Source organism: Phycodurus eques, chromosome 17 (genome assembly GCF_024500275.1).
Source record: "Phycodurus eques isolate BA_2022a chromosome 17, UOR_Pequ_1.1, whole genome shotgun sequence".
Taxonomy (NCBI): domain Eukaryota; kingdom Metazoa; phylum Chordata; class Actinopteri; order Syngnathiformes; family Syngnathidae; genus Phycodurus; species Phycodurus eques.
This window is the reverse complement of record NC_084541.1, coordinates 20,787,100-20,813,270: the sequence shown is the minus strand read 5'-3', so window position 1 is coordinate 20,813,270 and position 26,171 is coordinate 20,787,100. Positions and strand designations below refer to the sequence as shown.

At 48.3% G+C, this 26,171-nt stretch overlaps 1 protein-coding gene across 2 annotated transcripts; it reads left to right on the top strand.

Annotated features, from left to right (window-relative positions):
- The first annotated feature begins 269 nt into the window (after positions 1–269).
- LOC133415750 (androgen receptor-like) lies at positions 270–25,773 on the top strand. Of its 2 annotated transcripts, XM_061702091.1 has the most exons (9): positions 270–1,633; positions 3,855–4,006; positions 4,127–4,243; positions 11,064–11,342; positions 11,956–12,100; positions 14,197–14,327; positions 15,606–15,757; positions 16,909–17,035; positions 24,869–25,773. In XM_061702091.1, the coding sequence occupies exons 1-9, from the start codon at positions 690–692 to the stop codon at positions 24,883–24,885; spliced, it is 2,064 nt and encodes a 687-aa protein (XP_061558075.1). In that variant the 5' UTR covers positions 270–689; the 3' UTR covers positions 24,886–25,773. The 2 variants fall into 2 exon arrangements, with proteins under 2 accessions (XP_061558075.1, XP_061558074.1); XM_061702090.1 differs by lacking the exon at positions 24,869–25,773 and having other exon boundaries at positions 16,909–24,851.
- Positions 25,774–26,171: the final 398 nt, after the last annotated feature.

The window sequence follows — 26,171 nt, the reverse complement described above, 5'->3', positions numbered from 1 at the left end:
ATTGACGGCAAGAAGACGCAGTCAAGCAAAAGTTGCAAAAGCAGATTTGGGGTTTTCTTACATCCCAGAGATGTTTTACTTGCGGGCAAAAAGTCAGATCACTCGGAACACAAAAGCTTTTTCAAAAGGGTGTGGAGACAACAGGTCACGTGGCAATGGCTCCAAAATCCATAATGTCTTTTTTTGGGGGGGGGGGGGGGGGGGGGGGGGGGAATAGCAGCCATGACGCCCACGTAAAATGCTTAATAGAAGTGCCCTGCCCACTTTGTGCCACTTTTGAGTTACACAAGAGCGCTCGGAGGATCTCATTTGATCCAAAGGATTGCTTTGTGGCTTTTTCTTTTTTTTCCCTTCTTGCGTAGTTGACGCCCCGAAAATTCGCACTGATCAAGGACGCTTGTATCATCGGCAGGTTTTTGTCATTTTGTATTTTCCAGGCAGATGCGAGCGGCGGTGAAGCAGCGGCAAAGACTTTGGTGCTTTTTACCTTCTAGGGAAAAAGCGACTCGCTTTTTTTTGGGGGGGGGGGGAGGGGGGGGGTCGGGGTCGGGGGGTTCAAAGCTCATCTCCCTTGTTTGGACGCCTCCGCAGTCGAGCTGAGCGCTGAAAAAGAAAGTGACTTAAGTGGGCAAAATAATAACAACAAATACTACTACAAGTACTAATAAAGACAAGGCAACTTTTGGGAAATGAGCCAAAGTAGCAGACAGTCGTCGTCGTCGTCTTGTCGCGCATTTTGGCCGTCGGGCGACAAAGCGCCGGCCGGCGAAGATGTGCCGCCGACCGTCTTTGCGGCCCGAAACTCGGCAGGAGGCGAGACGAGCGGGCTGACGGCAGCCGGCACCGGGACCGGTTTCGGGGCGCACGGGGCCGGGAAGCGGAGCGGCGCGCAGGCGGCGGCGGCGACGGCGGCGGTCGCCCCTCGCAAGGATTCTTCCCACGCCATCTCGGAGACCGCCCGCGAGCTCTGCAAAGCCGTGTCCGTGTCCCTGGGGCTGTCGGCGGACCCGAGCGACGCCGGCGACTTGGCGCACGCGCTCCCCTACCGAGCGGGGGGAGCCGCCGCAAAGTACCGGGGCTCGTCGTCGGGGCGCGAGGAGCGCAACGCCATGTTTCCGAGTTCCGAGGCGACGGCGACGACGTCGACGTCGACGTCGGCTGAATGGCGCGTCATTCCGGCCGCTTTGGGGCGCGCGGAGTTCGCGCGGCGAGACTCGAGCGAGTTCACGTGCGAGCTGCTCGACTTGCCCGCGTGCGCCTTCGCGGCGCCGGCGGGGTCCCGAGCCTACAAGCCCCCGGAGGCGTCCGCCGGCGGCTGCCAACTGGAGCGCTTCGGCGTGGCCGTCAAGTCGGAGGTTCCGAAGGGCCCGTCCGTGCAGGCGCACTGGGCCACCGACTGGGACGCGTACGACGGCCCCCGGCTGTGGGGCTCCGGGCGGTGCGCGACGCCGCCGCCGCCGCCGCCGCCGCCGCCGCCCGCGACGGCCTTCATCTGCGAGCCGTACGAGAGGAGCGCCGGCGCCACCGGGCAGTGGTACCCGCCGAGCGGGATGTTGGGGCCGCCGTACGCCACCGGCAGCTCCATCAAGACGGAGGCGGGGGAGTGGACGGGGGTCGCCTACGACGACCACAGGTAACGCGGACGTCGGACGATCCAAAGATCGTCGAAATTGCGACTCGCCCTTGGCAGCATGTCCATTTCACCGCGCATCGGATTTTTTTGCTCGAAGATAGTTGGCGCGCGACGCAAAAGCCCTTCGGCCACAAACGGTGACCTTTCCTCGCACTCGACCGACAGCAGGACCGCGTCCGTCTCTCGACATTCATTCCTATTTATTGTTTTGCCACGTCAGTGGTGGCCCAAAACCTTTGCGCTGAATTGCGCGCATTTGGCCCAAACTCGTCTGTTCCATGTGCCGAACGTCGTCGCCGTCGTCGTCGTCATCGCCGCATACTTTCCAGCTCAAAGCTGAAGAGGCGAGCTTTTCAATGCGCCTTCGAAGTCGACTTTGAAAGCGCTTGCGGGGCTCGGACCCTTGTGCTTTGCGCAGTGGGCCGATTTCCTTCTGTTCGGCTTCCCTCGCGCAGTCTCACGAAAGACTCGAAATTGGAGCGGTGCGCCCCCGTCGTTGACCGGCAACTCGAACCGAACCAGGGCGGACCCGCTTCTCGCCCAAAACCGGCTCGCGCGATGAATCGGTGAACATTCACGGGAAGAGTTCTTAACAACGAACAAAACTCCGAATAGAATGGAAAAAGAAACGCGGGGCTAATTTTGTGTCTTTCTTGAAAACAAAAACAAGAAATGTCGAAGTCGTCAAATAGCAACGAACACGCTCTTTGTTTTCTAAAGTTTACTGTCCACCCGACGAAGGATTCGAGATTGTGGCGATTTCCGAACAATCGTGTCGCGTTCAGGCCCATTTTGATGTCGTAAACGGAAGCGCCGGCCGGAAGTGCGTTCGCGGGTTCGGGGCCGGCCGTGCAACTGCGATATATAAAAGCAAGCGCGCATGCGTCGGGATCGATACGTTTTATTAACTGTGTTCGTAACGTCGAACGTAACCGCAGATTACATCGCAACGTTTGCGGTCGCCGTCGCCGAAATGAACGCCGCGAGCCGCTTACGTCGACGCGATCGAATGGAACCCGCCCTTCCCGATATCGTATTTCATTCACGTGACATTTGCCCTCCTCTGCGGGGGTTGCCAACAATCTAACACTTGGCGAATTCCGCTTGACGTCTACGTTGCATATTAACGAGAAAGCCGAAAAAGACCAACTGAAACGGCTCGAAAAAGGACATTCTGGGCATTTTCCACCCCAACTATCCAACCAAAGATTATGAGGAAAATAAAAAAATGGATGAAAGGGGATCTTTCACAGCTAATTGCAGTTTCGAGTAACACTCTCACGTCGATATTCGTTTGGTTTCGAGTGGTGCGGTAACTCGACGTATCGTAATATTCAAACCTCACCTAAAGTGTCAATCGACGACGACGACGACGACGACGACATCCGAATGACCCATCCCAATTAGGAATCATGGCTTCGAGGTCGGTGCAGCCTAAATACAATTTCCCCCAAAATTTCGACGCCAGTATGTTGAAAATTGACAACCGATGGCCGTCTCGTGGAACGGACGAATCTCTCTGCGGTGACAACCAATCATCTCCGATTGTCATGCTAAGCTGCTCCAAAAACGGAATCAAAAGGAGCTGTTTCAAAGTCTCGTCGGGGTCGGGACGTACGCTGTTGTTTAGTTCGATTTGTATTTTCCTTCTGTGCTGCTTCTGCCCACCGATGCGGTGGAAGGGTCATTTATGGGGAAATTAAAGGATTAGTCTGTTGTTGTTTATTAACAATGAATCAATTCCACACATTTTTGGAAATTGGCACGGAATCGAATATAACGCCTTTTATTGTCACGAGACTCATGTACAATGAGAATGAAAGCAGCTCCTTCTCCGGCGCAAACTCGCAAGCGTACATTTCGAACTTTTCGCGTGCACTTATTTCAAGATATTAGCAACAAAAGATAAATAGTAATGCGAGAAGATCATGAATAAAATGGTGACGATCTTAGTGGTAGCGTTGCACAGTCTTCCGTCATATCGCAATATATATTGCTGGGTTTTAAAAAAAAAAAAAAAAAAAAATATATAAAAAAAAATAAAAATATATATATATTTATATATATATATATAATATATAATATATAAAAAAAAATATATATATATATATATATATATATATATTTTTTTTTTTATATATACACACGCACAATCCATTTATTTGTTTGGACACGTGTAGCTAATGTGCTGTTAATTGCCGCCGCTTGTGGTGACCTCCAGGTTTGAGACGGGCAGAGAGCAAATGTTCCCCATGGAGTTGTTCTTCCCGCCACAAAGAACGTGCCTGATCTGTTCGGACGAGGCGTCCGGCTGCCATTACGGTGCGCTCACCTGCGGCAGCTGCAAAGTTTTCTTCAAGAGAGCCGCGGAAGGTAACGAGGGTCGCGAATGCGAACCGAGATCTTGTACTTTCACTCGAACGACACTTTCGATGTCGCCCTTTCTTTTGTGCCGAACCTCCGACGGACATCCGCTCTCCTCTTTCTCCGAAGGCAAGCAGAAATACTTGTGCGCCAGCAAGAACGACTGCACCATCGATAAGCTGAGGAGAAAAAACTGTCCATCTTGTCGGCTGAAGAGGTGTTTCGAAGCTGGGATGACTCTCGGAGGTACGGTGGACTACAACACTTTTAAAAACCAATTTGAAAAAGGCATTCGATTTGAGCACAGGCCTCAGCCGGAGACCAAAACCGTCGGTAGGGACGACGGAGCGGGGAAACGGCCGCGCCGTTGGCAAACGACGGTCGGTCAACCGTCAGTCGGTTCCAATCAATAACAGAGCAGAACAGAAAACGCTGGAGCCGCCGCGGCGGGTTTGGGATCGTGCTCGAACGCGCAGATCGCACCGGACGATGGTGCTACCGCATGTCAAACCTTGAAGCTTTATTAACGGATGAGAACAAGCTCGGTGTACCGCAGGAACGAAACACACGGCAAATCGCGACTACTTTTCGACTTGAGCTTTTTCCTGCCAAGAAAGAGAGCAAGTCCCGGAGTCTTTCTCGACTGCGCATCCTCGACGAGTCTCCCCAATTGCAGCATCCTCACAATAGGGGACGTTAGCCGTAATCGAGCCCCCGACTGAGCTGCCGTGCAATTTGCAGCCATTTCACGCGCTTCCCCTTACGGTCGGCCACATCCGCGCGTCCTATTTGGCTGGAAAGACTCATTTTGGTCTCGTGTTCAATTTCCACTCCCCGCTCCATTTTCTCATTCCGCTGATGGTGAAAATTGTGCGGGTTAGGCACAAAGCTGACATGAGAAGACGCCAATTAAAGCAGCAGACATGCTGGCAATTTGGCCACCAGTCAGTCAGTGACAAACCCGTGGAGCCAAAATGCCTTCTCACGCACTTTTCCAGCCGGGCCCGAGGAGAGCTCGCTCCTCTCGTCACAGAGGTTTTATTATTCACTCGTGGCAATTCGCAGCAGCGTTCGGTCGAGAAGCGGAGGCCAAACCGGTCGCCTCGTTATTGTCGATTTCCTCCGAAAGCGTGCACAATAGGCTCGCTGGTCAAGTCAAGTAAGTAAGTTTGCTTTCTTTCCCGGCTAAAACCTGGAGAGAGAGAAAAACGTTTTGTGTTTTCCCAGAAACGGAGACAAACTTTCAAAGTTCGGAGATGCGAGCTTTCCCGGTGGATACATTGTTCGCCTAATTGCATCGCGAAATAAGAATTGAGTCTTTTGAACATTTCCGCAGAGCAAACCGAAGAAACAAGAAGAGTCCGGTTGCCTCGATTCAACCTTTGCGGATTATCGTTAGCCGGACGACCGAGAATCTACACACGCGACAACATTCAATAAAATACATTTTTAGCAAGCACGTTGGGATTTTTATTGCTATTGTGACAGTAAATTGTCTTTTAGAAGCACTTATGCCGGCGGCACGGCACGGTGGCCGACCGGTTAGAGCGTCTGCCTCGCAGTTCTGAGGTGCGGGGTTCCATCCCCGGCCCCGCCTGTGTGGCGTTTGCGCGTTCTCCCCGTGCCCGCGTGGCTTTTCTCCGGGCTCTCCGCTTTCCTCCCGCATCCCCAAAACATGCATTCATTGGAGACTCGAAATTGCCCGCAGGCGCGAATGGTCGCTTGCTTGTTTGTGCCCTGCGATGGGCTGGCGACCCGTTGCGGGTGTCCCCCGACGATCGCTGGGATAGGCTCCGGCGCGCCTCGGAAAATGGATGGATGGAGTACTTATGGTAATTAGGCCGACACTATTTTTCCTTTTATGTGGAAAATCAAAGATATATATTATTATTATTATTATTATTATTATTGATAATGAAAAGCCCTTCGGCAATGCATACTTTGTTTCGGGCAGATCCAATTTTGTTTAACCGGCGTAACTGAAAGAGAATTGTATTTTTTTGGGATGTGCAGCTGCAGTGGGAACAGGACAAATTGCTGATTTGTTTCCAGCAAGATCCAGATTTGGATTGGTTCCATAATTCTGGTACAAATTAGCATTGTTGGGCCATGCTGGAGGTTAGCGCTTCACCGAGTACCGCGTTCTAGTTCATCGCGCAACGGTACATGTAGTACACGTACTTGTTGGCTTAATTATCGTCGTGAAAATAGGTCTTATTTTTTCCAGTCCTGAAAAGCCTTTCAAGAGAGGCAAAGGACAATTCGTTTTATGACGTTTGTTCAATTTATAGCATCTGCTCAAGTATCATTTGAAAGGCTCCATTTTCGATCAAATGAATTCCACATTACTCCTGCAATGTTAATTATTTCCTCCGACGAGACCGACGGAGCTTTTCCAGCGCGCGAGAGCGGGACGGACGCACGCCGCCGCCGTTCGCCGATCGACCCGCGGCGATATTCGGAGCTCTTCACCCGACGACCCGATGAAGAGAAATCCGAAGGCTCGAGGCGGACGCGAGCCGACCGCGTGCAGATGGAAGCTCGAGTCCTCGTCGGGCGCGGGACCCCTTTCGGCCGGTATTCCTCAAACCACGCTGGTCGTACGTCATTACGATGAATTAAGATGTCGCGAGTCCTGCCAGCGACCTTTTTTCGACTTTCAAAAGTCAACTTTTCCCAGCAGCCGTCGTCGGAAGTCTCAAACTCTTGTTTATGTTGGCTTCAAGCTCAAGGACGGAGACGCTAAGGGTAAGTTCAAGCCGGCCCGTTTGCACTCTGCAGCGGGGCCGTCAAACTCCAAATCACGGCGGGCGGGCCAAAAGTAGAAATGGCGACAACGTTTTGTCACGTGACAACAAACTTACATTTTGCTTCGACACTCCATCTGGAATAAACAAACTTGAATTGTTGTTATAAACACGAGAAATCAAATTTGCGACGAAACCCGTCGGTGGTATTTGTTTGTTGTTTTGTATTGAAATAGAGAACATGAATTCTTCTGTCTCTCCATCTTCTATTTATCTTTCGCCAACTACGTTCCTTTTTTTTAAGGCCAACAACAAAACAATCCCCGAAAAAGAAGAATGTCTTACAATAAAAATCCAAACTTCAAACTATTAACAGTCCCTGCCTAGGAGTTGATAAAGGGCATTCAAAAAAACCCCAAAAAACAAAACATGAATTCCAATTTTGTTCCAGCTGCGCACACGACAATCTGCCTCCCACCTGTCTTGGAAGTTCACCGTTTTCCATCTGTGGTTGGGCCATTTTTGGGAAGCAAAAAGGAGGCGACCGCTAGCATAGTTGCTAACGACCGCAACAGAAAGGGAAGGGGCGCTCGCCGGTCGAGACCGATGGGCCGACGCGCGAGCAAAGCGCTCTGTGCTGTACATCCGGCGGGCCAGCTCTGATACGCATTTGATATGGTCTCGCGGGCCAAATCTAATGACATCGTGGGCCAAATTGGGCCCCCGGGCCCGAGTTTGACATACACGCTCTCAAGGATCAATCGAGGCCACGGCCGACAACGCCAGCGGGACCTTTTAATGGAGCATTTTTTTATTGGATGTTTGTCATGGGATCCAAATTGAGATACGTTGGCTTTGCAAATGATACTCCTCATATCAGCTGCAATTTGCTTCCGCCTTTCTGAGGTTAGCTTAAGCGGCGTCTCGTACCGCCAGTTCAATATTGATCGACCTGAGCTGCAAAGTGAGGCGGCGGCGCTTTGACTAAGAGTCGGGCAATCACGAGACAATTAACATTTACTTTTCGCTCGACGGGCAGGACAATTAACCAAGGGGAGTATTTTGGGATTGTGCGTCTCCTCCAATCCCGATTTCCACTCGGGCAGAGTGCGTCATGAACTCCACGAGGAAGGAAACCCAAACATAAATTTGGGAGGCGACACTTTTCCCCCTATTCTGTCGCGTCCACAAGAAGCACACCAAGCTGGACATCTTTGGTTCGGTTGAACAACTTTTCCTTTGTTCTATTGACAAACCATAAATAAGACGCGGGTCTAAAAATACCCTCACCTGTGGTCACGAACTGCGGGTCGCGAGCGAAAGAACGAGATCCCGGATACGAGCGGCCGAAAGGGGTTTCCTCCGCAGGGTGTCCGGGCTCTCCGGGCGAGAAGCTCGGTCATCCGGGAGGAGCTCAGAGTCGGGTCGCTGCTCCTCCGCATCGAGAGGATCCGGACGAGGTGGCCGGGGCATCCGATTCGGACGCCTCCCCGGTGAAGTGTTCCGAGCACGTCCCGCCGGGAGGAGACCCCGGGGACGCCGGAGCGACTACGTCTTTCGGCCGGCCCGGGAACGCCTCGGGATCCCCCCGGAAGATCTGGATGAAGTGGCTGGGGAGAGGGAAGTCTGGGCGTCCCCGCTAAAGCTACTGCCCCCCCCCCCCCCCCCCCCCCCGCGAGCCCACCTCGGCTAAGCGGTAGAAAACGGATGGACGGATGGGCCTAAAAATACACAAAGCAAATAACACATCATGAGAGTGTGATTGTAATCCATGGGATGGTTCTAAACGGGGGGGTTTCTTCTGAATTTGGAGGGCTCAAACTCGTTCGACTTGAACTTTGAACAATAAAGCGTTTGCGCTCGTTGACTTGGATGCCTCCCACAGATCAGACGGGTGCGTCCGCATCCGAGACCGCCTCTCAAAGACGACGGCGGCGACTCCAAATTCAGCATGAAAAATCCTCATCTGGATCGTACGTGTGCCCAAAATGATCACGGTTATCGGGATTATCATATCACCCAATAAAGAGTCAAATTTGCAATCCTGCCCTGAGAGAGTTTGTAAAGCTTTTGGAATGACCCGAATTTCTGCATAACTTGCTCCTAAAATGTGGTCTAATCGTCAACAAGACACTTTCTTAAACTCACACCACACAAACAATTATGTTTTCATGTTTTTACTGAACACAACATGAAAATGTCGCAGTGCAGGGTGAAAACAGTATGTGAACCTTTGGATTTAAGAACTGGTTCAGCCTCCTTTGGCAGCAATTGGCTTGATCAAATATTTCCTGTCGGTGAAAATCAGACGTGCACAACGGTCAGGAGGAATTTTGGAGGACCGGTTTGTCTTTGCGAACCCGTTTCAGTTCAGCAATAATCTTGGGAGGTCATGCCACAGCCCCTCCGTTGAGTTGAGGACTGGGCGTCCCCAGAAGTCGTCGTTTCTTCTGTTAACGCCGTTCTCTTCTCGATTTACTTCTGTCCTTTGGGTCATTGTCTCTTTGCATCGCCCATTTTTTGTCAAGCTTCAATTGGCCGATGGCTGTTTTTCAGTTCTTTTGCACAAAAGGCTTCCTCAACTTGTGAATTAATTTTTTCGTCCATGATTACAATGCGTCCAGGCTCCCAGTGGACGAAGCGGCCCCAAACCATCGCCGCTCCTGGATTTTTCTTTGCCTCGTTGAGCGTTCTGCACTCTGGTCTTGCAGCTCTCTTTACGGGACGGCCACACCAAGGGAGACAAAAATTATATTTATTATTTTTGACAAAAATGAACAATCCCCAATTGTAGGTATTCTGAAAGTTGTTTTGCGTGAGGCATGGTTCTCATCGTGCAATGCTGCTTAAGAAGAGAATCTCAAAACAGCTGTGTGCTTTTATAAGGAAGGGCAACTAATCCAGCTCCAAACTTGTTCCATTGATTGGACTCTAGGTTGGCGTACTCCGAACTCCGTTCAGTTCTTGGAGAAGTCATTAGCTTGGGGGTTCACCTTATCCACTGTGAATGTTTACACGGCGTGCCTAATAATCATTTTTTTGCGTGCCATTAGTTTACGTGTTTAACTACCGTTGTGACTTGGATGAAGGTCAGATAAAAAAATGTTGACTGAATGTATGCAGAAAACCAATGAATTCCACCTTTTCTTGCAACGGGATTTAACTAGCAGCGGAGTTGAGGTCAAAAGATTGACAAATTGGTCCCTTCGGCCCCTTCGTGATAATTCCCCCCCCCCCCTGCATACAGAGTTAGTATCTTGAAATGAAACGGCAACACTTCTGCACTAGTCTTCTTCATTGGTGAAAAATACGGTAATCTGGACTGCCACCGTAGGTCGGTAAACGTGCGTCATCTTTGCTTTTGGAGTCGCATCCTGATTTTTCTTCAGTGGTTCACATTTTCTCCTTTTGATTGTGCACTGGATGGCAGAAGCCAAAAAACAACTACTGCTCAGACACAACTACAACTGAAGAAATCATAAAGTGTGTAACAGTAATACTAAGCATCTAAAAATGGTGTCACTTAATAAATCATAAAACTTCAAGTGTCTTTAAGTCTCTGCAGTTCAGTCAACAAAACTTAAGCCACTATTTGAGAAAATGTCTCCTCCTCAGGTGGCGCGACTGCACCAAGACTCTATAATGTTGAATGCACAACCCTAAAAGGTAAAGAGAGCGACGTAACATTAGTAACGTCGATCCGACGGTGCCGATTGGACAATGAGCTGTCTAAGTGCAGGTTGTCAGATGCAGCAGCTGCCTCGCGTCGGCCAGTGGACCTTTTTTTTTTGTCTCCGCTTTTTCTGTCCGCTATCTCTTTTCCACTCTGCTTTTTAGTGAAGGATGAAGGCCGTGATTTACAGCGCCGTGCGCTTCAACGATGTCCTTGTAAGCCTGCAAAATCTTGGAGGCAGGCAAGAATTTCAAAGGAGGCCAGAACCCCCCCCCCCAAAACGCTCGCCCTCACACATGATGACCGCAGACCTTTTCACCAGATGAGACGCATCTGTTCGGTTTGACTCAATAACTTGGGAGATTAGAAGATTAGTCTCAGTATTGTTGGTTATTATTATTTTTTGTTTTCCTTGCTGGTTTTTCAAAACCAGAGTGGCTGCATATGGGGCATTTTTAAATTGAGGATTCAAAAAGTGGAATGACTCGAATTCTTCGAGCAGCAGTCACCTCTTCTGCTGAGTTACTGTGCTCAGATTTTTCGATTTAATGATTGGTGATTAAGTTTTCTGAATGTTCTACCACAAATGGTACAACGAATCACTAAAACTAACCTTTTTTCTTTTTCTTTTTTTCTTTGTTGGCAGCACGCAAGCTAAAAAAGATTGGACAACCCAAAAACCCGAAAGAGGATAAACCTGTTCAGGATCCGGCAAAGCTTGTCAGGCATCTGGCCCCTGAAAAAACCCTGACCTCCAACTCTCAGGCGGTCTTCTTCAACATCCTGGAGTCCATCGAGCCGGAGGTGGTGAACGCGGGCCACGATTACGGCCAGCCCGACTCGGCAGACAATCTGCTCACCAGCCTCAACGAGCTCGGAGAAAGACAACTTGTCAAAGTGGTCAAATGGGCCAAAGGACTCCCGGGTAAGACGCCACTTTTCACGTCACATTTTGGAGCAAATCAGACACGGGACCGAGAGAGAGCGCATCATCGATGTTCTAAGCAATTCCGCCAGCAATCCAGTTGATGTGAAGAACACATTATATCCACACAAAATGGATTCCTTTAAATGCGGATGGAAGCTGACAAACGCTTTTCACGTGGGTCGCTTGAATACGCTGCAACTACTTTCTAGTTTTGTCCGGCTAGCCCGTGCTGGCTGGGAGAGCTAATTGTAGCAATAGAACGAAAGAACGAACGGGGGGAAAAAAAAAAAAAAAAGAACAAAAGCAATTGGGTTGAAAATGTTTTCAGTTTGTTTGACACGAAAGCACGAGCTGTTAAAACGGCATCCCCAAAGCAATTATTTGTCAGCGGTCGTACCGAAGTTCGTAAAGCAGCGTAGCGACACACGAACGAGTCAATGAAAAAGTAGTGGCCCAGAAATAGATCCGTGAGGAATCTCTATCCCACAGGGTGGGTTTGAGGAAACGTTGCCTCATTTCATTCCGATTATTCCGGTAGGCCAAAATGAGAATATTTCCGAATGTCACCGTTTGGTTGCCAATTGATGTCATGCGTAACGACTGCTCGTAGGTTTCCGGAATCTCCACGTGGATGACCAAATGACCGTCATCCAGCATTCGTGGATGGGCGTGTTGGTGTTCGCCTTGGGCTGGCGCTCCTATAAGAACGCCAACGGCCAGATGCTCTACTTCGCGCCCGATCTCATCTTCAACGAGTAAATGACCCGTGACACCACTTTCTTGGTCCCCATCTTCTCTACTCACTTGTTCGAGACATCCCCAAAGATCGATGCTGTATTTGAGGCATTCTTCACGAAGTGGCGATAGTTTCCGTCTTTGCAGTCGTGTCCCTTTGTCGCCGAGACGTTCAAGCCAGCGACGTTAGTTCTCCGTTCAAACTCCGATGGCTCTGCTGAGTGGAACTGATTCAGATGAGAATGTTGCTCAACATCCCAGACACTTCTCATGCTTACAATAGGTAGAATCGTATTCACGTTCAGAAACTATTTCCGCACATCACGATGCGCAAAATCATCGACGGCCAGTGATGAATCCTTTCAACTATTAACCGCACCGCTCTAAATTGGAGGCCGTTTATTAAAATCGAGAGAATCCTTTTTATTGGTAGCGTGTTAGCTGGCCCGCTTCTGAGCTCAAAGGCGGAGTCTTACGTTTGCTCACTTTCTGCGCGCGCGTCCTCACACAAGCCGCTTGGAGATACACAAACAGATGAACGGAACCTCTTTGTGCGTGTGTGCGGGGGGGGGGTGTTTCGATAAATAGGCCTGGCATAGAGCAATGCTACGATGCTTCGACTTACGTTTGTTTGCGTAATCAATTATTGGCCCATTTTGTAGTCATCTGTATTAAGAGTCCCGATTGCCGCTTATTTTCTTATCGTCATTGGTGTTGCGGGTGACTTGGAAACTTTGGCAGCTGCCTTTGGGCAAAATGCGAGCTGACATCCATCAGGCTCCAGCTCGCTCGCGACGCTAAAGAGGAAAAGCGGAAAATAGAAATTGGACAGATGGGTGTTGGTCATGAAAATGGGTCCCGAAATGGTGTTTAAATCCATTTCCAACCTTGTTCTGTGACTACATTAGACTCCACTTTCGCAGTTCCAAGTTGTTAAAACTACATTTAAGAGTAAATGTAAGTCACCAAAATCAGAGTCAATGATAGAAGACGCATCAGTCGGTTGTTCTTCAAGATGTGCTGGATTAGCAGCTCCAAATTGGAGCCGCGAATTATGGCTGGTGGAGCCCGTGTAATTCCGCCGCGGTGGGTAATTTGAGCTATTGGAAAGATTGGAAATGCGAGCGCTAAGTGTTAATGGACTGAAGTGCTCCCTGTCACTTGGCTGCTTACTGTCTCGCGCCAAGCCGAGGCTATCCTTTGAAAGAGGGACGAAAAGCTGCCGTCGTAATGAGACAGCAAATTTGGCCGTGATTGAATAATCGTCACGGAAAAGCGAAGCGGAGGCGAGCCGCACCTTTTCCTGGCCGTGACATCCGAGCGAAGCGACTCGTTTCTGGCGCCGCGCTCTTCTAATTGCCGCCAAAAAGATCGGGCCGCGCATGAAAGACGCTAAAGCTATCAGATGGAAGCGATCCGGAAAATGAGACTTAATTGCAGCGGCGGCCTCTTACCTTGGGATCGGTTCAGCTAAAAAAAAAAAAAAAAAAAAAAAAAACAACAAAAAACTCTTTGCAATCCCATCGCCCTGAGGTTCGGGATTTTCGCAAACCGGTCGCGGCTTGGGCCCCAATTCATTCCAGGGTTCCTTTTAAAAAAAAAAAAGACCACACCCATTTGGAGAAGGAAACACCAATTGACACCTGGCGTAAATACGCGGCCCCTGGCTTCCAAATGCGGAACTGTGCAAGTGATCAGAAAGACGAGTCGAACATTTGTAAGGTCACGCAGCGGTTCGGCCAGTCGGGATCAGTCCCATTTTGCGGAGCCGTCGGCAACGTTGGGTTCCATTCCAAGCTTTCATTTAGAACTGATGAAATCTTCTTCCGACAAGGCGGTGTGAAATGATTAAACTTTTTGTCTGCTCTTGTCAGAATGGAACTACCCAATTTCTATTTTTCCTGACCTAATATTGTTGGAAGGAAAAGCCGCTTTTGTTCCTCTCTCATTACGATTTCCATCAATTTGGCAGTAACCTCTGACTCGCTTCTCCCCCCGCAGCTCATCACACAACCAAATGCGCGACGTGTAAAACATTTCGTCCTTCCGGTTTCTCCTGTGATTTGAGCGTCGCTGTAACTCGGCCTCACCCTGCGCCGCTCTCCCCCCCGCGCAGGCACCGGATGCATCTCTCCACTATGTACGAACACTGCGTCCGAATGAAGCACCTGTCGCAGGAGTTCATGCTGCTGCAAGTCACGCAGGAAGAGTTCCTCTGCATGAAGGCCTTGCTCCTCTTCAGCATTCGTAAGTCGCCACTCGTACTCACGAGTCGGGTTCGCGGGAATTTTCCAAATTACAAAAAAACCACGAGTTGTCAGATCCACCTTGTAGACACTCCGGCCGTCAGCACAGCTTCAAGTGTTAGCGATGGCATTTGCTAATCGCTCTCTTCTTATCTCGGCATGAGCATTAGCATGTAGGCGTAGAATTTAGCCGTAGCCCTTAAGGATAGCTTTAACATTAGCAGTTAGCATTCGGCCTTAGCTTTAGCATTCAGCATCAGCTTATTGCCGTAGCATTTAGCGTACAGCCCCAGACTTTAGCCTGAGAATTCAGCATTAGCCTCCAAGCGTAGCAATGAACATTTAGCTACCCATTAGCGTTTCACATTAGCATCGTCGCTGGAAACCAAGGTTGAGACCTCCAGCTGTGTTAGGCCAGGTCTGCATTAGCATTTTAGCATAAGCCCTCACCACTGGTCTCAGTAGCAATATTCCCCCATTCCAAAGAATTGTTTGCATTTGCTCACAGTAGCATTAAGCATTTAGCATTAGTCATTGCAGAAGCAAAACTCTTTGACTCTTTGAGTGTCAAACATTCCCTCCATTCCAAGGAACCATTTGCATTGAACGTGTCCTTCGTAGTGTACCTCAAATCCCAGGTGTGTTCAATCAAAAACTGCCAGCGCGTCGCGTCGCCGGGAACACCAGAGTTACAAAGGACACTCGGTCCTAGCTCTATAGAAATCGAATTTCTTCACAAAGAACCTAATCACCGCAGAATACTACTTTCACTCCTGGCGCTCCCTAATTGCATCATGGGAAAGGAAAACTAAACACCATGAGTCAAGGGAATTTTCCATGAAGCCATTCACCTTCCAAGCTGTCCTTGCTTTCTATTGGCCCGCCCCAGCAGAGTTGACCCGCTCCCCCACCAGTGACAAGACTGGCTTCGGGTTTTAAGAAAGGGTTACGGTTTCAAAATAGTTGGGCTTTCAAATTAGCCTGTGAGCTGTTTTCACGTGTCCGGCTCGGGGAAGCGGCAGTTGCGATTCCTATTTTTTTCATCAAAAGTCGTCTCGCCGTCGTCGGGGTTTGCTCTTTATTTGCTCGCTAGAATCTCCTGGAAAGGATTTGGCCACGTAATGGAATAAAATGTTTCCTCGAATGTCGCAAACGATTTGAATCTTTTGACCGAGACGTCCGGAAAAAGCGCGGCGTTTTTTTCAAAAATCAAATGTGCCACGTAAGCTTGACAAAAGTCATCATGAAAAAGAAACGCTGGACTTTTTGTTGGCTGCAGTTCCAGTGGACGGTCTGAAGAACCAGCGGTACTTCGACGAGCTGCGCCTCACCTACATCACCGAACTCAAGCGGCTGGTTAGTTACCGCATCACGGCCAATTGTCCGCAGAGGTTCTACCAACTCACGCGACTGCTCGACTCGCTCCAGATGGTGAGGCCGCGTCCTTCGCATCCCAACTTGTGCTCTTTGCCATGCTTCAATTCAAATAGGTTGAAAACAAAGATCGAATACACGAAACTCAGTCTCAGTCTGATCGTAGACTATAACTATATAAAACACAAAAGGCTGAAGTGGAAAGTATCGAGCGATCTCCCCAGTGTACATATTTCGAGTGGCCTTCTATCGTGGGCAGATATGTCAGAAATAAGCCTTTTGTGTGCTGAACAACATTCGGAGATGAAGAACGGGAACAAAAATGCAAGTGTTGCATTTGTATTTGGGTTCAGTGTCATTTCTTCTGATATCAATCGGAAGCGGCTTTGATTGTTTCCCAACAGAGCTTAATGACACCGATATTACCACATTAATGAACGGGTGCGTTTTTATGCATAATGGAGAACCAGAAGGAACTTTCTGCTGATGGAAAGCATGAAATGGCCGACCGTGAGAGGAAGGTAAACACTATAGACATTTTATTCAAATCCGTTAAGTGATTTGCGTGTGACTCAGAGGGCAAACGGGCGGCTTCAGATAAAGACGTACAAAGGCAAACGTCAGGAAAGTGGATCATATTCAGAGAGCAGCCCAAAAATGAGACCCCCGAGCCTCGCAGTCGCGCATCAAGCCGTCAGACTCTCCGAAAAAAACGCTGCGCTACTTCGCACGGTCCAGACGGACGGCGTGGTAAATGGCCGCCAGCCACGTCCCAACGAGAGGCGACGTCAGCGAGGACGCGGCCGACCGGAATTGGCTGCCCGGGGCCCGAGAAGTAAAAGGACAAAATGGAGAGCTTATAACTCACCATTTTCTGCAGTACAATTTTACCAATCTGTCATTGGTAAAATTGTAAGATTGTAAGATGTAAAGCATTTCATTTGCTTTACATCTTTTGTCACTCCAATTTGTACAATTGCATTTTTTTTAATATTCCAAAATGAATGAAAATTACATTTAAGGATTATTAAACAAGGTGTCCTCCTTCGCCCAAATCACCTGGGATATGCATCAAGCTCGCTCACGAGCGCTATACAAACTGCATAAGGAATATCAATTACAAGTACTAATAATAATGTGCGAGGGTTCATTTTTTCTTTTTTTGCCACTATGACATTGAAATGTGTTGTTTTTTTCCTGTTTTTCAGACTGTAAAGAAGCTGCATCAGTTTACGTTTGACCTGTTCCTCCAAGCTCAGTCGGTGCGCACCAATGTGAGCTTTCCAGAGATGATTGGCGAAATCATCTCAGTCCATGTACCAAAGATGCTGGCAGGTTTGGCCAACCCCATCATGTTTCACAAGTAGAATGTGATTGGTTTCATTTTGTAATTTTTTTTTTTGGGGGGGGGGGACCCCGCAATCAAGAAGTAACACAGCTTTGCTGCCAGCATAAACTGTAACAATGGCTTTGTACTGTTTCCTCAACTCATATTCATGTTCTCTGGTCATTTTCTCTGATATTTTAAGCCACATTAAGATTTTTTTTTGTGGGTCATCAGATCAGCTCAAGCTTGTCCGTTTCGGTTCCGTGTTGTCGGTCCGAGCTGAGATGCTACAAAGCAAACACGCACACTGTTTGCAAATCAACCTCACACTTACCAGGAGGCTGACAAACATGTTCCACACTCTCCAGACACTTCATTAGGTACACCTGCGCAGTCAAAGCCGAGACGATCCAATACACGAGGTGCCTTCACAAAGGTGCTATTGCTCCGTTTTATTTGACACTGTCAGATTTCACTCACTCCCGCTCACTCCTCCTCCTCAGTCCCAACCAGTCGTACGCGCTTCTACGGTCGCTCTTCGGTGAAAGATCGGCCAAAAGCATGCTTGATGGTTGTGTTTTAGTCGCCGTAGAACGACAGTCAGTGTTGCACACATGCACTGCGTACTGAACACTTTTGTACGCCCAAAGTAAGTCCACAGCACGGTTAGCAGAGGGTTTGGGATGACAGTAAGACGAACGAGGGACATACGGTAATTGTACAAGTGGCGTACCTCAGGAGTCATGCGCAAGTACTCCACATTTAGGCGGCCCAAAAACAGAAGCGCATTGAACTTTTGTCTTATGTGTGGTGTGCGCACAGACCTCTGTGGGCAACTACATGCATGTAGCATTGTAGAAGAAAATGGCCGGCGTTATACCACCGCAATGACTCAGACGGTGATCTCTCTCGGTAGCTTCTGGAAGCTGAGGGGAGAGAGAAGGCGAGATGTTACCAGCGGCTACGGCAGCCCCATCCATTCGCCTGAAACGGAGTACGCGCCCTGTAGGATTTTGGCGATTTGTTTTCTTTGTCGTAGTAGTGGTTTATTCCGAACATATTCTAGTCTTGTTCAATTTTCTCCTGGTCTATATCTCAGCATCTGTAAGTGTGCCGGGAGACGGGCTGCTGCTGAGACCCGAAGCCTCAAAGCGAATTGTACAATTACGGTTTGAATCAAACATTTTTTTTAAACACTGTAAACGCATGGAAAGGGTCGACAGTTAAATTCAAAACAAAATAGCACCAACAGCTCTCGGACCGATGCAGTTACGTTCGGCACCAGTGCGGCGGCGCCAACTACAATAATAATCAATATATTGTTAAATGAATACCTTTCTATCAACGTCTGTGTGTGCGGAACTTAGGTGAAACATTTTTGATAGTGTTTTGTATTGGAGCAGTTTTGGCCAGTGAACAGGCACCATCTGGTGCTGACTACTTGGGGGGGGGAAAAGTTAGCTAATTGGATTTTTCAGTTTTTGTTTTTTTTTTAATTAAAAAAATGTGCCTCTTTTGAGTGCTACTCCCAAGTCAGCCACTCCCGATGTTGGATGTACTTTTTAAAAGAAGACATACAATGCACATGACATAAGCTGGATCTACACTGTAGGTCCCGAGTGCCCAATTCAAATTTCATGACTCATTTTTTTTCTTCTGTTTTTTTAACATTTCAAGTGACACATATTTGGTAAGGCTGTGTTTCGATTCCCTTGAACACATGAAACAACCTGCAAATTACTCCGCATGCGCCAACGCTGAGATAACTAATGCCAATATTCAACGTGAATATTAATGAATGAATTATGCAATTATATTTGGCCCGCAAGACCATATCAAATGTGTATTAGAGCTGGCCCGCCAATATATAGCACACGCGCCACTAATATTCCAAATCCCAGAATGCTTTGCTAGTGTGTCGGCCCATCAGCGCAGAACGGCCGTTAGCAACTACAACAGTTGCTAACGGCAACAGTTGCCGTTAGCAACTGTTGCGGCCGTTAGCAACTACGCTACCGGTCTCCTCGTGCAAATGTACACTTTCCCTTCCCAAAAATGGCCAAACGAAAGATGGAAAACGGTGAACTTCCAAGACAAGTGGGAGGGCAGATTGTCTGTTCACTAAAAGACAGAACTGCTTGTCGTGTACGCAGCACCGTGGCTGGAACGAACAATAGAACATCATTGAATTCGTGTTTTTTTTTTTTTTTTTTTTTTTTTTTATAAATGCCCTTTATCAACTCCTAGGCAGGGACTGTTAATAGTTTGAAGTTTGGATTTTTATTGAAGGACATTCTTATTTTTTGGGGTTGTTGGCCTTTGAAAAAAGATTGACATCCAAAGGAAAGGTAATTGGAGATAGATAAGAAAAAGATGGAGAGACAGAAGAATTGGTGTTCTCTATTCGAACGCAAACCGACAAATACCGCTGATGTCTTTTATCGCAAATTTTATTTCTTGTGTTTATAATATTAAAGTTTGTTTATTCCGGATTCAGTGTTTCAGCAAAAATGTAAGTTTGTTGCCATATAATCAACTTTTAACGCTACATTTCCGGAGAGAAGGGAAACATGTACATCGCAGTGATTGTTCACTGAATGTTGAGTTTGGCCCGCGACGACGTCCCGATTTCCCGTCATTTTGGCCCACCGTGAATTTGAGTTTGACACCCCTGGGCCAGACCAGTAATGACTTTGGGAAGCTCGCTCACATCAAATGAAAGGCAGGCATTTCATTTTAGAAGTGCCTTAATGTCACATTGTTTGAAATTGGTCTCCAACATCTCAACCGGAGACATTTGTATGACATTATATGAGAAATCGAGCCTCCTTGGTGCCAGTGATTGAAAGAAAAAAAACGGCTTTTCACCCTTGTACAGACAAAAGATGACAATCACTTTCCATCAGAGGCAGGCATTACAACAGCGCAAACATTTTTCATTCAGTGTGCCGTGTGTTCAAAATAGCCGATGACTCCATGGCGCATTCATGTCTGAAACTTGTCGTTTGTAAGAAAACCGAAGCACACGTCATTTTTGACAATTACATGTTTGGAATTGATTCTTGAGGTCTGCTGTTTTGAAGCAGTCGTGGCAAAATGGGGCGCACTTCTCGGCTGCTACCAGCAGAGGCACTGTCGACGCTGCTAGTTTGCGGTCCGCAGAACAAGACCACGCTCAGCGATGGGAATTTCGCTACATCCACAAATGCTCTCCAAATTGTATATATAGCTTCATGTCATATGTTTGCTTCAAAGAAATAACAGAAGAAAAAAATGAGGATTTTCCCCGTAATGAAGCAAGGAAATTGAGTCAAATGCCCATCCCGAGGCACAACTTCTGTGAGCGCGATAATTGTACTCAATCCAACAATGGCGCGGAAATTGGCGTTCAGAACATTCCGAGAACCAATTCTTTGAAAAAGGTTATTTGAAAATAATCGGTCCGTTGATTGTTGGACTAGTAAATGTAATCTCGACCTCCGTATTGATTCTCGTTCAAAGCGCACGGACGGGCTTACGCAGTACTCGGGAGCGGCATTTGTCCACAGTTGCACATAAATCTTCGAGTCGTTGCTTCACTCCTGAGCACTTGTGTGTTCGGCTTTGATAACGAAATGGATTTCCTGATCTGTGTTCATTTGGAATCACTAAAATAATTGTTGCAACGGTGCGTAGCAATGTATGCTTGGGAGGAGCAGCAGCATGTGATCTTTCGGGGTTTAACGTGGACAGTTTGTTGTAAATGATCGCGTTTGGACTCCAGTATTGTCGCCGTTGAAATGCACATGAATGTATCACGTTGTCATTTTGAAGCTTACCCTCGACTGTATACTTCATTTGCTCAATGGGATTTTTTGACTTGTTTGATGTTTTTAAAGAAGGGGAATGGCTGAATGTGTCCATTCTGACAGCGTTTATATCCTCGTAAAGGTTTTTCATGCAGCTTTTGTATTGCATCGCATTGCGTCGTGCAGGTGCGTAGCCAATGTATTTGTGGCAGGCAGGCTCCCTTCAAATTTAAATGGAGTCGCCTCTGATTTGGATAGGGAAAAAAACGAAATAGGTGGCAGTCCAAAAAGTTCGATGTACTCACCGGCGCCTCGGAGCTGTGCCGCAAGGAAGTCGAGCGAACGAGTTGATCGGCGCCAGATATCGTCCTCATTAGGAGAGGCGAGAAATGTTCCAACGGAATGACGGCCAACTCTGAACTCGAAGGGCCTCGCGCGTTGGGAGGAGGACAAGAGCGCCCGAGTTGCTTCTGCCATGAAAGAATGTGCGCCGTCGATGCCTTGAAGATAGCAAATCAGTCCTCGACATGCTTGTCTACGTTCAATTCGAACAGTTCACCATCGGAAATATCGACGACCGGTGTGCACTCGTCTTTGACAAACAAAGAAAATCGACACAAAAAAGAAGCAGATTTACTTGATTTTTAAAAAATGGATTTACGAAAATACCGTGCGCACCCTTGCGCTCGATAGGAATTCTTTCTTTTCTGAACGTCTCAACCTAAATGTCCGGGACCTGTTGAATCGGAACGTAACAAAATTGCGTTGAATTAACTTGAGGGCGACCTCATTTGCATAAATATGTGCGCCTGGCTCAAGCGAACTTTGTATGTTACGTTTCTCTTTCACATTTTCTGTTGCCTTGAAAAATACAATTTTTTTGAGACATCTCTAAAAAAAAGCCAACAACTTCCTTCAGGTGGAATCTTGCTTACTTTTCTGCCAATTCGGATATTCTCGGTGAGAAAAGAAACAATATTTGCCTGTTTGCCTGAAATCCACCAAAAGAAAATCCGTCGACTATTTAGGAGCGACTTCCACCTGCTTTTGATACAGTGATACATCGCAGTAGCAGTTAAATATAGAACCCCTCCATCCATGCATTTTCTTCCGCTTATCCGAGGTCAGGTCGCGCGGGCGGTAGCTTCAGCAGGGACGCCCGGACCTCCCTCTCCCACTTTACCCGGCTCTTCCGGGGGGATCCCGAGGTCAGCGTGTCCTGGGTCGTCCCCGGGGCCTCCTCCCGGCGGGACGTGCCCGGAACACCTCACCGGGGAGGAGTCCTAAACCACCTCATCCGGCTCCTCTCGATGCGGAGGAGCAGCGGCTCTACTCTGAGCTCCTCCCGGATGACCGAGCTTCTCACCCGTTCTCTAAGGGAGAGCCCGGACATAGGTGAGGGTAGGAACGTGGATCGACCGGTAAATCGAGAGCTCTTCGCCTTCCGGCTCAGCTCCTCCTTCGACACAAAGTCCGCATCACTGCGGACGCCGCGCCGATCCGCCTGTCGATCTGCCTTTCCATTCTTCCCTCACTCGTGAACAAGACACCAAGATACTTGAACTCCTCCACTCGGGGCAGGATCTCATCCCCGACCCGAAGAGGGCACGCCGCCCTTTTCCGATCGAGGACCACGGTCTCGGATTCGGAGGTGCCGATTCTGATCCCGGCCGCCTCGCACGCCGCTGCGAAGCGCTCCGGTGAGAGTTGGAGATCACGGCTCGACGAAGCCAACAGAACCGCGGCGTCTGCAAAAAGCAGAGATGCAATACCGAGGCCACCGAACCGGACCCCCTCTACGCCTCGGCTGCGCCTTGAAATTCCGTCCAGAAAATTTACGAACAGAATCGGCGACAAAGGGCAGCCTTGGCGGAGTGCAACCCTCACCGGGAACGAGTCCGACTTACTGCCGGCAATGCGGACCAAACTCTTGACTCCGGTCGTACAGGGACCGAACGGCCCGTATCGGGGAGTTCGGTACCCCGTACTCCCGAAACACCCCCCGCAGGCCCCCCCCCCGAGGGACACGGTCAAACGCCTTCTCCGAGTCCACAAAACACACGTAGACTGGTTGGGCGAACTCCCGCGCACCCTCGAGGACCCCGCCGAGGGTGAAGAGCTGGTCCGCTGGCCCGCGGCCAGGACAAAAACCAAACTGCTCCTCCTGAAAACGAGGTTGGACTCGAGGGGGGTCCGTCCCCCTGTAGTTGGAACACACCCTCCGGTCCCCCTTTCCACCACCACAGGCTGCCAATCCAGGCTAACTAAATAATAAATAAAATAAACCACCTCTAATTTAATAAATAATAATTTGAAACAACCAAATTATTTAGGGGGTGCTTAAGAACATTTTTAGGGGGGCTAAGACCCTCCCCCAAATGGCTTAACCACAAAGAAACAAAAGATATTTTTTTGAGACCATTAACATGAAGCCCCCCTAAAACAGACCTAGCGACGCCACTGGCCGCGCTTTTGCGAGAAGGTCAGATTTCTGTGATGATACGCCGGTTAGGGTTAAAAAAAAAAAAAACCCCAAAAAAACCAATAATACGTTTTTAAAAAATCAGCGGGTGTGATAATCGTGGCTTCTCCTATGACTGTCTCCATCACCGTTGTATGGAAATCCAGTTGAATACATATATTCAAGGTGCACATCCATTAATGAATCTCAATAGGCATGAAAAGACGGTTGCACCAGATTGAGCAGAAAGCTCATTTTCCATCTGTGGGCCAATGAGTTTTCTGCTCCGCTTAGCAACGAAACTACAACATCCAAGTGAGCGCTGATTTCAAAATCGTTCTTTTTTCTTGCACCTCCCTTCAAGCCCTCCGGTCTCGCACTTAGAATGTCGCCGGCTTAAAAAAAAGCCTTTCCCTCGTCCTTCCTGTTTTGTTTGGCTCGGCCAACAACGTCCCCGAGGCCGCGGACCCTGACAGCACGCGGTGGACAAATGGGAGCGGCTAATTCCGAACGTCCGGCGCCTCGTTGTGCTTAGCGTTTCAGACCGCCTGCGCCGACGAATGTCTTTGCCACGACGCGTGGAAAGCAAAAGGGACTACGGGAGGATACGATTGACTCCAATTGGGACTGCTTTGAAAATGTATATCATTCCTGATGATCTTCTCCAATCGATGCCGATCCCGCATGATGTTCATTTTGGCCGTATGTGCTTTTCGCCGACGAAATGGAAAATGTACAGTGTGGCCCACAATGTTTTGGAATAGCTGGTATGTGCCCAGTCCACTGCAGAGTCAACTGCTTCATCACTTGTACTTTTTGCGCTAAGTGGTGCTTTTTGGTGGTGTGATACCATTTTCCTGTGTGATCTATATAAGCAATGTGAATGTGTTTTTGTACAATGTTTTTTAACGGCTGCTTTGTCTTTTTAAGGCAATTAAAATCAACATGACATCAAAAGAGGCTTAAAAAAAGCCTCCCCCCTCGTGCTTCCTGTTTTGTATGGCTCGGCCAACATTCCCGAGGCCACGGACCCCGACAGCATGTTGTGGACGAGTACGCTGACAAATGTCGACAGCTAATTCCGAATGTTCAGTACCTCGATGTACTTAGCGTTTCAGACCACCTGCACCGCTGAACGTCTTCGCTACGACGCGCGGAAAGCAAAAGGCACTACGGGAGGATGTTTGGCGACAATTGGGACTTTTGAAAATGTGCGGAATTCCTGATGATCTTCTCCAATCAATGCTGATCCTGCATGATGTTCATTTTGGCCGTATGTGCTTTTCTTTTCGCCGACGAAATGTAAAAAAACGCAGACTCCACAGTGTGGCCCACAATGTTTTGGAATCGCTGGTGTGTGCCCAGTCCACTGCAGATTCAACTGCTTCACTTGTACTCTTGCGCTAAGTGTTACTTTTGGTATTGTGATAACATTTTCCCGCTTGATCTCTCTAGCCAATGTGAATGTGTTTTTCGAGTGTTATTTTTTAGTTTTTTCCCCCCCAAGAGTTAACGGCTGCTTCGTCTTTTTAAGGCAATTAAAATCAACGTGACATAGAGGAATTTATTTGAAAACTGTCTCTTCATGTCAGCGACGCAAGTTTTATGAAGTTGGAGAAGTGCGAATGAGCTGGCGCAAACCCGACAGCCGAGTCGACGTTGAGGGTACGGCTGACGAGAGCCCGACTTCGATGTTTTGTTTCCGAGCGAAAACGCCTCCTTTCGGACTCTGCCGACCTTCGGACACGTTCGAGAGTCGAATTGAGACGAGCTGCAGGGCCAATGAATTTCCACGAGCTCCCGACGAGGTTTCCTCGCTGGTGCAAAAGGAGGCGAGGGAACTCGGCCTGGCACCGAAGGTTGGAATGCGGTGGGAGGAGTGGATGTGAAAAGAAATACAACGAACGCCTGATTACAAACAGGTTTGTATAATCCCTGACCTTTCCTATGGGCCCGCTGTGCATTACTAAGCCAGGGAAAGAATTGACATTCATCCAAAGAGATGCCGAAATTATTAAAGCTGCTAAATTTCAGAAGTGGGGTTGCAAAAGTCCACAAACATCTACAATTAGAAAAGGATTATTAGTGGGAACCTGAAATCTCAAATTGTATGCGCCGCAAAAGCAAAATACTGCCTTAAAATGAACTAAAAAATGGGGACACCACAAGATACAGAAGCGGGGCCGGACTGTTTCCACCCATCTAGCAGGATACACGACTTTTCCTTTGGGTTTTTCCAAGGGGCAAACAATGTTGAGGACTGAAAATGATGGAAGTGTCGTTGGCTATGTCTCCCAAAAAAATGAATAACAAATACACACCTGTCCCATATCTTATTAAAACAATAACATTGTGGTCCAATCAACTTTGTTGCTTTGGCTGTGACGTACTCCCTCATGCCTACACCGAACACGTACGACGCATGCACGTAGCCACGTCAGACTAACGTTTTTGCTGTTGACACAGAAACAATAAAAGGTGTCGTTCCGAGAAGCACGGTTCCCGAAAATGTCCCCCCCCCCCTCTGCTCATGCAATCATTTCTTCCCCCAGTGAGCAATATAGTGTAGCTCCAGAAAAAAAAAAGTTGCGAAAGAGTAACAAATACTAAAAGTACATGGGATACCACAGGGCAGGGGAGCAGTGCCCCCTCTTTTGGCACACATTTGAAGAAAAGAACTTTGGAAAAACATGAAGTCAACGGGTTGTATTGCATCCATTTTTACACACCAGGTCAACTCGTCAACAACTGTGCACATAAAACTCGGGAAAAACAAACGTGTTAAGAGAGTCAAGCTGTTTGTCGTCACAAGCATTGCTGGCTGTCGTTCTACTGTTGGAACGAGCTGTTTATTGAAAGCGCCTTCAATATGCCTGTAAACAAAAGTGGCTGCTA